Here is a 15500-nt window from a genome sequence, read left to right as displayed (position 1 = left end):
GAATTTGAGGTATGCTTGGGATCATTGTCCTGTTGGAAGGTGCAATGACGCCCAAACTTCAGCTTCCTCACAGACAGCATGATGTTTTCTCCTAGGATTTCCTGATACTTCAATGAATCCATCTTGCCTTCCACACGCTGCAGGTTTCCAGTGCCAGAGGATGCAAAGCAGCCCCAGAGCATCACTGAGCCACCACCATGCTTCTTTCTCCAGACATACCACTGATCCATCATGCTGAAAAGTTCCAGTTTTATTTCATCTCTCCACAGAACAGAATCCCAAAACTTCTGTGGCTTTTTATATGATTTTGAACCGATTTTTCTTATGCTTTTGGGTCAATAGTGGTGTAGTTCTGGCATGGAAAACTTCTGTTTTAGTACGCACCTTACGGTGCTTACTGACACCTCGGTGCCTGTTGCCACCAAGCTGTTGATTCTGTTCAAGGGGTTGAATAATTTAGAAACTGGAGAAATCATTATAAGTTGCATTTTCAGTTGAATTGGGGGAAACCACTTGAAGCATTCATTGTGCTGAATTATTTCAATTGCTTTTGTTTGATTTGTTCATTGCAAACAGCTGAAAGTCTGTACATTTTGACAATAAACCTGATCGGCAATGGGGGCTGAATCATTTTGACTGCAACTGTATGTTCAACAAGCACATATGGGTGTAATAGTCAGTTGTCCACAAACGTTTGGCCATAAAGTGTGTGCAATAAACGGTTTACTATATGGACCATCATGACAAAAACGAAAAATAACAGAAATCTAATGAGCTTTATAGCAGTTATGTCATTAACCGGTGAAGCCACCTCCCTGAAATGATTTTTTTTTTTGGAGGTTGGGATATGTGCATCTGAGTTAGCCTGTTAACGAGTTTACAGCTGTATTGCAGGCAATGTTGAGATTAGCTATTAGACATGGTAGGGTTTAAATCGGTATAATTGAGCTACGCGCCAATATATACAAATGGACTGCTTGGTACAGATATTTAGCTGATTCAGTGGTAAGTAAACAAGTGATAAAGTGAGCATGTTGTGGTGCGTGTAAAACAAAACCCTTACAAACTAGCTGTCCTCAAATGCTAGCTATAAAAGCTCTCGACTAGCATCGGTAACTAGCAACCTAGCTCTGTCTGTCTGTACAGCCGTGTAGTATTTATGGTGTTGGATTAACCCAGAATATTGAGTGTTTAACTCGGATAACAGCTAAACTCGGGTTTATGTGTTTATTTTCTTGAAAATGGTACGGGGGCATACTGACGTTAGCTTAGCTAAAGTTGGTTAGCATTACAAAGACACTAATTGAAAACTAGCGTTAGCCGAAAATGGGGACTTTATTAATAACCGAGCAAACTCGAAATATATAGTGTAAATATGCACTTTAATGTCGGTTATAATCATTAACCATTTCATGTTTATGTTTATTTGCATCTTGTTGAGTTAGACAGCACTATAAATAAATGAATGCTCGGTGGGAATCTTACTTAGTAATGCTAGCTGTCTACGTGGCATTAAAAAAGACGTATGTATATAAACTTCATGACTAATCCAAACTTGAATTTGTGTTCCAGCTCTTTATAGAGTAACTGTGTTTATCCACGATGCCTTCGGCGAAGGTGCTGAAGAATACCCAGTACATAGAGCTGGGCAGTTATCAGTACTGGCCTGTCCTTGTGCCCAGAGGCATCAGACTGTACACTTATGAGCAAGTGCCAGGCTTTCTGAGGGAAAATCCGTACATCACTGACGGCTATAGAGCTTACCTCACCTCCAGACTGTGTATTAAAAGGTAAGTGATCAGATGCTACTTAACACTGAAGCTAGAGAAAGCCTCATTCATTCAGTCATGTTCAGTAACAGCTTTAACCTGGTCAGGATGGTGTTGGATCGTTCACATCTAGGGGCAGTGCAGTGTAGCCAGATCACCTCTGAACATGCTATTGGGATTGTGGGAGGAACGTGGAGAACCTGGAAGAAACCCATGTTCACAAGGAGAACGTGGACAGAAAGTAACCTGAGCTCAGGATCTAACCAGGGATCCTGGAGCTGTAAGGTGGCAATGCTAACTGCTGCTCCTCCGTACCAACCTATGATAGTCACATGTCCGTATTCGTCATGGAGTATTATTATTGTTGTTGTTGTTGTTGTTATTATTATTATTATTATTATTATTATTATTATTATTATTATTACTATTATTATTATTAGTTATTATTTTGTTTAAAGATCTTATTTTCTTCATTTAGTACTGCCCTTCAGAAGCTACATAAGGTATTTACATGTCTCCCAGAAGACAAAATAACAATGTACACCAATCATCCTGTTCAAAAGTTTACGTCCTCCTGGCTCTTAATGTATCGTGTTGTTTTCTTGAACATCACTGAACGTTTGAACCTTTTGTAATAGTTGTGTACGAGTCCCTCAGTCGTCCTCAGTGTGAAAAGATAGATCTCAGCATCATATAGCCGATGTTAGAAAGAGATCAAATATGCAGAAGATGCTGGAAAAGCGAAAAATGTGCAGGACCTGGAGGATTTTTCTGAAGAACAGTAGGCAGTTTAACTGCTCAGGACAAACAAGGGACTCGTGAACAATTATCATAAAACATAAACACAGTCATGGATCATCCAGGTAACGACACACGGTATTAAGAATCAAGGGCATGTAAACTTTTAGACGGGGTAATTTTGATAAATTCACTATTATCTTGTCTTCTGGATTATCAGTGCGTTTACATGGACAACGATAATCCACTATTAACCCGATTAAGACAATACTGTGATTAAGAAACTACCATGTAAGCAGCAATTTTTAATTACCTTAATCTGATTAAGGTCATACTCGAAGTAAACACTAATCGAATTAAGACATGTGGAATATTCCTATTTTAGTCGCATTATCGACGTGTATTACAGACATGTAAACAGCTTAATCACATTATTAACGTCGTGTGAGAGTTTTCACCGCATTTGCGACAGGACACGATCACACATGGCAGTGCTCACATTTTACGGTGAACAAGAGAACACGGCTGCGTCCCAAACCACATACTTGCCTACTATAGGCCTGTAGTGGGGAAAAATACATGTATCTCAGTTACTATATAGACGGTAAGTACACGGTTTCGGACGCAGCGCACGGCTTCAAACAGTTGTCTATTTGCACGTACAGCATGACAAATAATTAACTGCACTTAAAAGCGTTCGTAAAAAAATTAAATAAAAACTCCCAAAACTGTATACGGTACCATAACGAAGACGAACTGTATGTTGATACGTGAAATTCTGGAGGGACGTCGGACGGCACGGCGTGGTGACGTAATGACGTGTGCCGTTAATCTAATTATGTTCTATAACATGTAAAACGGGTACATGAAAGGAGTAGTCTAAAAGCGACTCATGTAAACACCTTAATCACATTATTTTCTTACTCAGAGTAAGGTCAATAATTAGATTACTGCTGTCCATGTAAACGTAGTCAATATGTAAACATCTGTTTTGTGAAATAGCTTATTCAGGGCAGGACTAAATAAAAAAACATGGGATTTTTATGATCCCTCTTATTTTGTTAAAAGTATTAAGATTTTTGAGATTCGTCAAGGCGTATGTAAATTTCTGACTGTACTTCTTCCGACATGGTTGTTTAAGAAATGACAAGCTACACACTGCATCAGTTAGGGTTAAAAGAATTGTTTCCAGCTGAAACATATTAATCACTGCAATAATGATCCAGTCATAGGCTCTTAAGTAATTGCTTATTTAAATCCAAACAGCGACCTTTTTTTTGGCCAGGCAGTGTATAAATGTGTTCAATAACTAGTGCTAGTGACACAAATGCCATGACTTCCAATTTATGTTTCTTTGTTAATGGAAAATAAGACTGTAGACTCCGCATTTGAAGGAAGCATAGGTCAAGATCACTGGATTTTGAAGGTGTTTTTAATGCTTCTCTGCATGGCTTCATCAGCTCTCTTTGTGGAATTTAACATTTTAAGTCATCGGTTAAGCCAACCTGTCTATAAATAATTCCTCCATTTGTGCTGATAATTGCATTTTTTTTTTTCTCTCTAGTCTTTTCATCCTTTCCAACGAGACTGTGAACATCTGGAGTCACCTGCTCGGGTTCTTCCTGTTCTTCTCGCTGGGAGTGTACGACATGGTGGCTGTGCTGCCTATGGTCGGAGCCTCCAGAGAAGATTATGTCATCTACTCTATAGGGCTTTTCTGCTTCCAGGTGCGTTTATTTACTTTTTGGTGTGCGCATGCTCTGTGATAAACATGTTCAGAACATCTTAATCAGCAAAGAGAAATTTTCTTCTGCAATAATGACTTTTGTTATGGTATTGTACAAAATATTCTGTTAATTCAGGCAGTTAAAAAAATAATAAAAGTCTACTTTGGGTATGTTAAGTGGCAAGTAGCACAACATGTTATTCAATTTATATTCAAAATACCTTTTGAAGTCAGTTAATCGAATGCTTGTAGTTGTTAGTGTGCCATACTTTTATTTTCAGTTGTTGCTCTGCCTCGTACTTTGGCAGTTACACTCTCAGGCATAAGGATGTAGCTTAGAGACTCCGCTAATTCCCAGAACATACACTTTGAACATCATGCCAGAATAATCAGAGGCAGAAACACAGCATCACAGTTCATATGGAACTGTGTGAATGCTAGGTAGGCTTAAGATAATCGCATAATTGAATGACCTCAGAAAATGCAGAACAGTGGGCGATCCATATTGCACTGAAATTCACAATTGGGTGGGCGCTTGTTTGAAAACATGAAACTGGCCTGTTGGATATCTCTATTTTTAAGTGGCGTGCATGGAGTCTAAACATGGAGTCTGATGTGTTTAGGTGTGCATGCTGTGCTCAGTGGGATATCACCTGTTCTGCTGTCATCGCTCGGAAAAAACCAGCCGGCGCTGGATGGCACTGGACTACGCAGGGATATCTATTGGAACGTTGGGCTGCTACGTCCCAGGTGTCTTCTATGCCTTCTACTGCAATAACGTATGTAAAATAACGTACATCTGGTTTATGGATGTTTGAGAGCATCATGACATGGATTTTTATATTCGATACGTTGTTTACTTAAAGGGATACTAAATCGAAAAATGAAAATTTCAGTAAATCAGTTACTCACCCTCATGTCGTTCCAAACCCAGAAGACTTTCGTTCATCTTCGGAACACAAATGAAAACATTTTCAATGAAACCTGGGAGATTTCTGTCCCTCCATTTACAGTCCATGTAAACAAAACTTTCAAGCTCCAAAAAGTTCACAAAGGCATCGTAAAAGTAATCCATGTGACTACAGTGGTTTAATCGCAGGTTTACAAAGCGATATGAATGCTGTGTGCGTGCAAAAAATCTCAAATTAAGTCTTTATTCACAGAATATCTTCACTTCCGCATAGATCTCCAACAGGCATTCACGAGAGAACCATGAATCATGCTTGTTGTGTTGACATGAGAGCGGACCAAAAAAAATGCAAGTCCTCCTCTATGTCGAAATCTGCAGACATCTTTGTTACAAAGACTGTTCTATATGTACATGTTCTCGTGATACAACGGGACCCGGAAGTACTGCACTGTTTACAGCAGAGGAAGACGGGCGCCGTACACAAACTGAATCACGTAGAACAGGGTTTGTAACAAGGATGTCTGCAGATTTCGACATAGAGGAGGACTTGCATTTTTTTTTTCCTTTTTTTTTTAAGATTTTTTTGCCAACAATTTCATATGACTGTAAATTTTCATCTAATAAAATATTAACTTCTTTGCAGCCCTGATCATGTGTCATCATGTATGCTATCACATACATGACAGCAAAGACAGTCATGTCAGTTCAAATCCCAGGACTCTTGAGCAAGTCACTTGACCCCTTACTGGTTCATTCATATATGATATGATATGATATGATATGATATGATATGATATGATATGATATGATATGATATGATATGATATGATATGATATGATATGATATGATATGATATGATATGATATGATATGATATGATATGATATGATATGATATGATATATCATATCATATCATATCATATCATATCATACAATATAATATAATATAATGTATGTATGTGTATGTATATGTGTGTGTGTGTGTATGTTAATTTAATATAATATTTTTTGGATCGCATGTTGCTTCACCTGTAAGTGAAAATGTAATTTGACTTCATCATGTAACTGGCCTGGAAACGGATGCTTCTGTGAAGTTGCTTTCAGTCGCATTTCGTTTGAATCCAGTTCATGCAGAAGTAAACTGTCCCATGTGATTGACATGAAAAGATGAGTGTTTACACTGTGCCTGCAGTGTGTGTATGTGTGTGTATGAGGGGTGAGATTCAGACTGGAGTAGATTAATTAGTTGGCCTGAGAAGCATCGTCCCAAAGCGGTGTAGCAGCAGATGGTCTGCCTGCTTTTGTTGTGGCCATACGGTACCTGTGCAACAGATACAGAGCAAGAGTTCACACATTTGCGTAGGACAATTTGCGTTGTTCTCAAACAAGTAACTCCATAGAACTTGACTGCACAGTAGTACTGTCACTAATTGTTCTATACATGATGTGTGTAATATCTCTGTGATGCTAGTTGCATTCAATTTTTTCTGTAGAGTTTCTCCTATAAAGTACTTGACTAAACAGATTTGGCTGTGAACACAGTATCCTTTGTCTCGAGCAAGCGACGAGCAGAGCTTTCAGAGAAACTTGGATCTGGAACATCCTGAGCAGGCTGCTCACTCTCGTCCTCCCACCCCCCCAACTCCCACTTGCTCTTTGCGGTGGGCCGCGGCGATTGGCCACGTCGCTCTGCGCGCGCACACACGGCACACTCCCTCCCCCCACATATTGGAAGTGCTAGCTTATTGTGCCCCAGAATGCGGCGGAAATCTGCTCCAGCCCAAAGCAGATGGCCATGTTCGAGGACCCGCTCTGTCACTCCTGTTCCCCACCATATGACATTCACACACGTGGGTGAGCCATCTCCACTCTACCCCTGCCAAGTGTTTAGCTCTGCTTTTTGGGTGACTACTCAATCAGCCAAGTCCCCCAAGAGAAAGAGAGACTGTTCTCTCTCTCTCTCTCTCTCTCTCTCTCTCACATTTTCTCACAATCAGTTTCTCTATCCAGCCATCATGGAAGTTTATCTAGGCTGTAGTGCTGTGCTATACTTCCAAAAGGAAGTTTTTTTTTTTCAGGGAATGATGGATGGATCCATACTCATTAAATTACTTGAACTTCTAATGGAAGTAGTTTAACATCAGCAGACAGACGTGCTCATTTACCCTGGATTGGTTGGGACATGGCTCTGTTCTTCAACACCACAATCTAGCGCTGACCCAGTGACACGATTCTTGAACTGTGAAATGCTGTAGGAGACTTGATTCTTTACCATTGTGTTTCTACTGTGTATCATTTCCAGCATTAATCCTATGTGCGGTCTGTTTTTCCTCATTTTATTTTTCACATTCTCTGCTCTCATGTTTTTCAGTACTGGCGGCAAGTGTATCTGGTTATGGTCCTGGCAATGACACTAGCGGAGTTCTTTGCCCAGATACACCCCCTTTACTTGACTAAGAAGTGGCAGAAGCTGCGCTCAGTCATCTTCTCCTCTGTAGTGGCGTATGGCCTCATCCCAACCATCCACTGGATCTGGCTTAGTGGAGGTTTCAGCTCAGAAATAGTGCAGGTACATGCAAACAGCAGCGGCAGGGGTGCCAGTAATTTCTGAATCAGAATTTGTCAAATTTACTTACGATGAATCTAACACGGTAGTGACTCATTGACACACATTGTAAAAAACAAATAAGGAAGTAGTAAAAAAATTTTTTTACTGTAGTCACAATATCTATTATGACTGGTATTGATTTTACAAAGTGACTATCAAATAATTGAATTATGATCTCAAGATAATTCATTCGTAAAATTGTATTTTTTTCCCCCCAGGACTTTATTCCCAGAGTGTTCATAATGTATTTGCTTGCTGCAGTTGCCTTCATCTTTTATATCTCCAAAGTTCCAGAACGCTACTTTCCAGGTAAAATGAGAGGCAAAAGATTGATTGATTGATTGATTAAGAAGCTACTTGAATGTATCCACTTGGTATCAGCGAATTCATTATTATTCATCATTATATTATTCATGTATAATATGTTTGGTTTATAGCTACAAAAGATAGAGGTGAAGAAAATCATCCATGAGCACATTCTATTTATTAATCGCAGGAACGCTTCAGAAGTTTGGGACATACATATTTTCAAATGTTTAAAAAAAAAATAATAATAATCCTTTGACACACTTGCACGAACACATAGGAGAATGAACAACGTGGCCTGAAGGGACACACTACCACCTCAAATTTCATTATTTTCTTAACACAGCAAAGTTTTTTTTTTTTTTTTTTTAACCACAATTTCCTGAAGATTATAATATTTTAATGTATTATGATTAGTGTAGACTTTAGCGGTTTATTTTCAGTGATAAACAGTAGCTTCCTCAGCAGTCTCTCTCATTTAATAAGATGAAAAAGTGCAAATTTCTCTCTTCTGAAGACTTTCCCATGGTGGAAAACCATTACAAAGCTACTTCCTTTAGAGAAAATGTCATGATGTTCAGAAAAAAAGTGCAGCGTGACTAAATGTCATCCTAGAAACAGGAATACCAGGTTTGTGGTATGCTGATGAGGGTAAAATGCTCATCAAAACACTGATCGATTATCTGTAGGTGCTCTTAATGTGATTTATGATGAGGGGTTATGATTGTATTGAGCTTACAGAGGACTAGAGGTCGAAGGTAGAACACCAATATCTGATGTACTCCAATGTTGTTGTATCTCTTACAGGTCAGCTGAATTACATCGGCTCCAGCCACCAGATTTGGCACATATTGGTGGTGTTCATGTTTTACTGGTGGCATCAGTCTGCACTGTTTCTTACTAACTACAGACACACACACCCCTGCCCTGACTACCTCCAGCATGCTTAGGGCAGAAAGATCCGCTCTGAGAAAGCAGCACAACTGGAATATAAATCACGAGATTGTTTACCGCACAGCTTTTTTTTGTCAAGTGATTGTATTTCAGGTGAGATTAATTAATCACTCCATTGCCAATGCTAATCGTGACTACAGGCCATTTTGGTCGCTATGAGAGTCTATAGTGAATCTCAAATGCATTAGCTTCTATATATGTTAAGCAATTTGTTTGTAACTATTGTAGAAGTGCCTAGTAATTTCATCCGATGCGCTTTAGTTTTAAAGTGCACCATAGGACCATGCACTGCTGTAGCTGGAGATGATGGGAAGAACTTTTACAAAAACAACCGAGTTTCACGGCAGTATTCGTCAGTCAAGCTGGCATCTTGTATCTGGGTCATAACGAATGACAATCGATGATAAGCGTACGTTTATCATCGCCACTTTATCACTCACTAACATCGAGTGGAATAGAGGAGATTATATGAGAATTGTTCTAGTTAATAATTGAAGAAATTTCTTGTGAATTTGTCGTCAACAAACTACCCAGTGGTATTTGGATATCATACCAAAGATTTGATGCTACAGTAATGGAGATTAGAAACATCACAACAAATAAAATGAACAGCTGTTAGTACGCTGCAGTTTAATTTGGGAAAGTTGTCACCATTAGTACTTACATTTTAAATAATTTACTTGATACTTGTAAAACTGACTGGGACAAAGTGCAGAGAAATTTAATGCAATGCAAAATGTATGTTATACATGAGGTTCATTGTAGCACTAAAATGCTGTGATAAAATATTTTTCTCTTTTTTTAAAGGGTTTTGACAAGCTAAAATGCATTTTTCCCTTTTATATTAATAAGCTGTCTGCCTTTTTACTGCAAAAATGTACTACTATAGCTTTTGAAAATGTCACTTCTTTTTGTCAATATTTGTTGTAGTTGTTAAAACTGTTAAGGTGCATTGTATATTGTTGTAGGCATTATTCCTGTGCAGAATAGGTAATCATGCATAATTTATTTTCAGTGTTCGTGTAGTGTTTAGAGACTGTTATAGCTTTGTTCTCAGCTTGATGGCACAAGCTTTTTTTTTATATCACGAGAAGCCCTGTCTTATGAGAAATTTCCTTTAATGAGATTAAATTGAAAACTGTACTGTCCTTTACAACTCAACCCTGCTGTTTTCAGAAGAAAATAAGTTTTATATATATATATATATATATATATATATATATATATATATATATATAATATATATAATGTGTGTTTGTTTATATACATGTTTATTTTCAGTGTACAGCTTAAGAAAGGCCTCTTAAAAAAACAGATGATTTAATCATTAACAAAATTAGACCAAGAGCTGAAAAGCTTCCAAATAAGAATTCAATATTTTATTGCATTGTTAGAGAGCAGTGTAGCAAGACAAATCAGAACAAATAAGAAAAATAAAAAGACAGTAAATATTGCAATGCTAGTTGGTCAATTGATAAAAAGAAGCTAAAAATGTTGCTGTAGTCGGTGATGGTGTCCCAAGTGCTATAAAAGTCTTTGTCTCATTTTATGTATTGTAAAACACCCTTTTCTCCTCGTTTCCAGTTAAATTAAGTGTTTGTATGTTTATATGCTTTATTTTGTATTAGTTGAATTCAAAACCTTATTCTGTACAAAAGAAAACTGGACAAAATACATTCAAAAAGTACAAACTACATATCCTTTCCATTTTTAAAGAGGCCGGTCTATGATTGTTGGTTGATTTCAAAAGTGTGTGTGTGTGTCTGTGCTGCACTGACATTCTGGCTATTAATGGGTTCAATATTACATTATGCTTACGTCGATTTTTCATGAAACTTTCCCACACTAAACCCAAACCAATAAGTGATCAAGCTGAAACATCAGTCATTTTGTTGGGTATCTCTTTCATTTAGGATTTTGGGAGGAAACAATGGCAACCATTTAAATGCACTTAAAATTGTGCACTATGCATAGAAAATGGTACATAAATAAGAAGGAAGGCCTACACAAATGGTTCTGTTGACACAAAGGCACCAATCCAGCCATCTGTGTATTTGAGGTACAATAAAGCAGGGTGGAACATACCCATATAAGGCAATATGGTGTGAAACTGACCTATCACGTAGATCATGCAGGAAGCAAAAATCTACACGAGGACCGTTGATAATTTGGTGGTCCGTGGTTGAGCACGAACGTAGATTGAATTCATTGCTAAATCTGGGATCTAATAAAAACAAAGGATTGCTAAATGTTTTCTTGGAGAACATTGTGATGCAGCATAAACGGCTTCTCAGCAATCAGGTAATGCCAAAAAAAAAGTCTTAATCAATCCATACCTAGATTCAAGTCAAGTTCAGGAAAAAAAAAAAAAGTTAATCCGATGTCAAGTTAGGTGTTAATAGTTTAAAATGCTGTAATCTGGATTTCAACCAAAACAAAGGCCTGTGATCGCACCACACAGCTGCCATCTGTTAGGTTAATTTCAAAGGGTTGTTTTAACTTTGCATAATATAGCAGCATTTGTGCAAGTGCACTCTGTGTGTGCCGGAAGACAAGACATTCACTGCTTTGAGGGAAAAGGTGCTGCTCCAAAGGGGTCGAAATCCATTTGTGGGGGCTGCTGAGGCCCACTATGGGTCACCATTTCAGTAAAGGGCACAGCCCCAAAGTCATCCATCTTGTTCCCGTCAAACGTGGACTGCAGAGAGCCAGTCCTAGATCTGCCATTGCCTGAGTTGACATCACTTTTGTTGTCCCCCAGACCTGGATGCTGTCCATGCCGAACACCGTCTTGTGGATGGAAAGGCTTGGCGCCAAACGGATCCAAGATGGCCTCTTCGGAAGGCAAAGATGCCCCTTTCTCTTTCACTTCTCCCATGCTGATGCTGATGTTCTCTTTGGAGGCACTAAGGAACTCATTGCTACTTTGTGAATCCCTTCTTCCCACTTTCTTGTGCCGCCGTGCACGCTCCGGCGTACGAAAGCTGGGCTTGTTGCTCTTCCGGCCACTTGTTGGGGTACTGTGGTGGCGTTTTCCATTACCGCTGCTGGTCTCCTGTTTGGTGCGTCTCTGGCGTGAGGAAAGTTTCTGAAGGCTTCGCTGTTTTAGTTTCTGCTGCTGTGGGCTGTGGGCCTCCTCAAAAGACACTGGGCCAAAGATGTCTTCCTGGCTTCTGGAGGTGGATATGGTGTGGCTGGGCTGGAAGGGCAAGAAGCCAAAAACATCTACACTCACCGGAGAGATTGGGGGTGTCTGTCCAGAGGGAGCATCACTGCTCCTGCTTGACTTGGAAAGATTCCTGCTAAAAGGAGCTTTAGTGAAAACATCTAACTCTTCTGCTGAATTTTCCTGGCTTGCCTGTCTGAAAGGGGCCTTAGCAAAGACATCTATGCTCTCCGGTGGTGTTCTGGGCTGACTACCACCGATAAAGGGCACTGCGCCAAATACATCCACTTCTCTTGTACTGGTCATGGCAACACTGGGTGAGTCAGGAGGAGTGATTAGATTGGTTCCAGGTTCACCTCTAGCACTTCCCTTAGCGAATGCAGAATCTTTGTCTCCTGGCAGTATCCTAGTAGTGACTTTTGCTTTCCTCTGATCACACTCGGAGTCAGAGCTGTGTTTCTCCTCCTCCTCCTCCTCGACCTCATCCTCAGAGTCCATAAGCAGTGGCCTTTGGCCCAAGTTCTCCGGCTCAGTGTCTTCATGCTCACTGTTGAGGCCTTCTTCTTCCTCAACCTCCTCATCTTCGCTGCTTTTGGGCGAGGGAGGATCTGACTCAAAGTCACTCTCTGACTCTTCCCCTGTTTTATGAGGCAATGGGCCAGAGGAGCTGTTTTTTTTCACAGGCTTCTGTTCCCTAGTAACTGGTAGCTGGACATCATCTTCAACCGCAGATAGTACATCAGTGGCAACACCAGGCTCTGTGTTTTGTTGCTCTATGTGAAGACTAGGTCCTGATAGAAACAATACAGAAAAAGACAATAGGTAGAATCATATGCAAATTATATTTAATTCTATACAATTATATGTATAGCACAGTCACAAAGCAGCTTTATAGAAATCTGGAGGTAGATTTAGATCCCTAATATGCAAGCATGAGGCAACGGTGGCAACTGCCTGAGACAACATTCGGAAGAAACCTTGTGAGCAACCAGTCTCAAAGGGGAACCCATCCTCTTCTGGATGAAAACGCATAGTGGGACTATACATTTTTATATTGTAATGTCAAACAGCACTAAGTGTGGTGAAAGAATGTACCGTGTGAGCATCATGTGAGTAAGAGTCCTGGGATGAGCACAGTAGCAGTTCTTAGGGTCTACAAGTCTACAGTATCCACACTATGACTTTTTCCTCATAAGTCCTGCAAAAATGAGTACTTTTCACCCTGTGAATGTGGGAGATGGGCCATGTCTTAATATGAACACAGGTGTAGAGGTAACAACGAAAAAACTAGGTAAAGGAGGGTATGCATCTTAAAAAGCAGAACCTGTTCACAGCTTTGTTCTATAGTGCATAGCCCTTATAATGAATAACAATTACAAATTAAACATTAACATGGTTATTCTGTTCCATTCTAACAACAGCAACTGCTGAAAAACTAAACAAATAATTTCCAAATATTGCATTGGATTATATACACAATGTATAGGTGCATACTGTAGCTGTAATCTGCAAACTATTGTCCCAGCATATGAGGATGTACAAAACTGTCCTTTTTGTGTATAATATACACACTCAGGTCACTTTATTAGGAACACCTGTACACCTACACATTCATACAATTATCTAATAGGCCAATCATGTGGCAGCAGTGAGGTGCATAAGGTCATGCAGATATGGGCCAGCAGCTTCAGGTAATGTTCACATCCACATTCAGTATGAAGGGGAAAATGTGATCTCAGTGATTTTGACCGTGGCATGTCTGTTGATGCCAGATGGACTGTTTTGAGTATTTCAGTTACTGGGAAGTAGCACAAAGTATTGACTAAAAGGGTGCCAATAATTGTTGCACACCTATATTTAACAAAGATTTGTTTGTAAATAAACTGGTGTTGAGTTTGCAGTTGTTTGAGATCCATGAGTATTTTTGTGAATTTATTTTTTTTTTAACAAAAGATCAAAGGGTTAAACAATGAAGACAATTTGTCACAGCCGTCTTTGCTCATAGTTACCAAGGGTGCCAATAATAGTGGAGGGCACTTTGTGTGTGTACACTCATTATATATATAAAATATATACATACATACACACACAAATACTGAACCATTTTGTACCACTTCTTCCTCATTTCTACTCCTCAGCTGGTCAGAGCCATACCTCATGCTGTGCAGGCAGATCTGCAAATCTGTTACCATCTAAACTCTCCAAACTGGCAAGACTAGACGAAGGGTTAGCCAAACATAGTGTTATCTGTGAGTAAGTTTAGAAAGGGGGGCGAGCTAAGCAAGCTAGAGGGGGTAAAGTGAAAAAGTAATAGGAAGGGTAATTTTATTTTATTATTTTGAAACAACAGTTGGCGTGAAGGCATGGCAGAAGTCGAGTACAGCATCTGTTTAGCCTGTACTGCCGAGATTACAACCTTTTTAATTACACTGAAATTTCAGAACACAGGTACTTCAAGGGCAGTGCAAGTTTAATCGTATGAGCTCTAAAGCTGGAAATTTATTGCGTTCTGTTCTTTTGCAGGGACATCAGATTACACTACGATGACTACCCACGTATTACACAGGGCTGTTTATCTGAGGTCAGCAGATGCTCAACTGGCTGCGGTGTTGTCTGTCCATGTTATATGAAAATTAATAATCGAGTCAGACTATGCATTTCATTCGGCTCATGACCACATGACTCAAGTGCTTCTATATACCTGTGGATTGTAAACGATGTATTAGGATTGGCTAATGGATAAGTACAATGTCAGCTATTCTGTTCATGCTTATTAATGTACGATGTAATTTCAAACCATCCTGCTCAAAAACAACTGCGAAGTTCAACCACGTACAAAGACGAAGCAGTAGAATTAAAGCACTGAAAACTAGCATGTGGTAAATAAGGAGTTATTCATTTGGATCGATGTTTGTTTTCCTTTACCATGCACCAACTGCTTTGAGAACTAATTTTCTAAGATGCACAGAATTCTTAAGATTTTAACCCTTTATTTTGTAATTACACAAACTGTTAATACCAACATGGCATTACTTAATAACTGACTAAAAGGAACAGCGTTCTGAAACCAATTCAATTTCCTGGACTGAGACTTAGTAAGAAATAAAACATGATGGGACATGTACTTATAGGAAAAGAATCAGTGATGGGGTGGTGTGATGCAGCTGGATGTGAACTGTTACCACCACGAAGTTGATGATTTTCCAATAGGAGCATGTCCTGAAATGCTTTATTCCTCTTATACCACAGCATTTTTTTTTTCCACAACTGATTTTTTTAAATATATTAATGGAGGACATGTACAATTTAATGGACTACATTT

General features: G+C 39.2%; 2 protein-coding genes across 5 annotated transcripts in view; one reads left to right on the top strand and one right to left on the bottom strand.

Moving 5' to 3' along the window:
- Nucleotides 1–650: 650 nt before the first annotated feature.
- paqr3a (progestin and adipoQ receptor family member IIIa) lies at nucleotides 651–15363 on the top strand. Of its 2 annotated transcripts, XR_008388960.1 has the most exons (8): nucleotides 651–1005; nucleotides 1573–1790; nucleotides 4072–4234; nucleotides 4857–5012; nucleotides 7516–7713; nucleotides 7971–8061; nucleotides 8866–9105; nucleotides 14702–15363. XR_008388960.1 is itself a non-coding variant. In XM_053653879.1 (7 exons), exons 2-7 carry the CDS (start codon nucleotides 1603–1605, stop codon nucleotides 9006–9008), a joined length of 939 nt encoding a protein of 312 aa, XP_053509854.1. In that variant the 5' UTR covers nucleotides 651–1005; nucleotides 1573–1602; the 3' UTR covers nucleotides 9009–10214. The 2 variants fall into 2 exon arrangements, 1 of the variants encoding a protein (XP_053509854.1); XM_053653879.1 differs by lacking the exon at nucleotides 14702–15363 and having other exon boundaries at nucleotides 8866–10214.
- Nucleotides 10263–15500, bottom strand: part of bmp2k (BMP2 inducible kinase) — a 47767-nt gene continuing 42529 nt past the window's right edge. For all 3 annotated transcript variants that reach the window (XM_053653876.1, XM_053653877.1, XM_053653878.1), the window contains one exon: nucleotides 10263–12969. In XM_053653876.1, the coding sequence (XP_053509851.1) occupies nucleotides 11573–12969 (1397 nt within the window). In that variant the 3' untranslated portion in view covers nucleotides 10263–11572. The remainder of the gene's footprint in view (nucleotides 12970–15500) is intronic.

This window comes from Ictalurus furcatus, chromosome 22, assembly GCF_023375685.1.
Source record: "Ictalurus furcatus strain D&B chromosome 22, Billie_1.0, whole genome shotgun sequence".
In the NCBI taxonomy this organism is placed as follows: domain Eukaryota; kingdom Metazoa; phylum Chordata; class Actinopteri; order Siluriformes; family Ictaluridae; genus Ictalurus; species Ictalurus furcatus.
The sequence above is the reverse complement of the archived record's forward strand: the minus strand, read 5'-3'. Positions and strand labels throughout refer to the sequence as shown.

Excerpts from the sequence above, each read along its gene's own strand:
- paqr3a (XM_053653879.1), top strand. The coding sequence starts at position 1,603 with ATGCCTTCGGCGAAGGTGCTGAAGAATACCCAGTACATAGAGCTGGGC. Across the intron at positions 1,791-4,071 it reads TCCAGACTGTGTATTAAAAG|TCTTTTCATCCTTTCCAACG; the intron begins GTAAGTGATCAG and ends TTTTCTCTCTAG. Across the intron at positions 4,235-4,856 it reads TAGGGCTTTTCTGCTTCCAG|GTGTGCATGCTGTGCTCAGT; the intron begins GTGCGTTTATTT and ends TGATGTGTTTAG.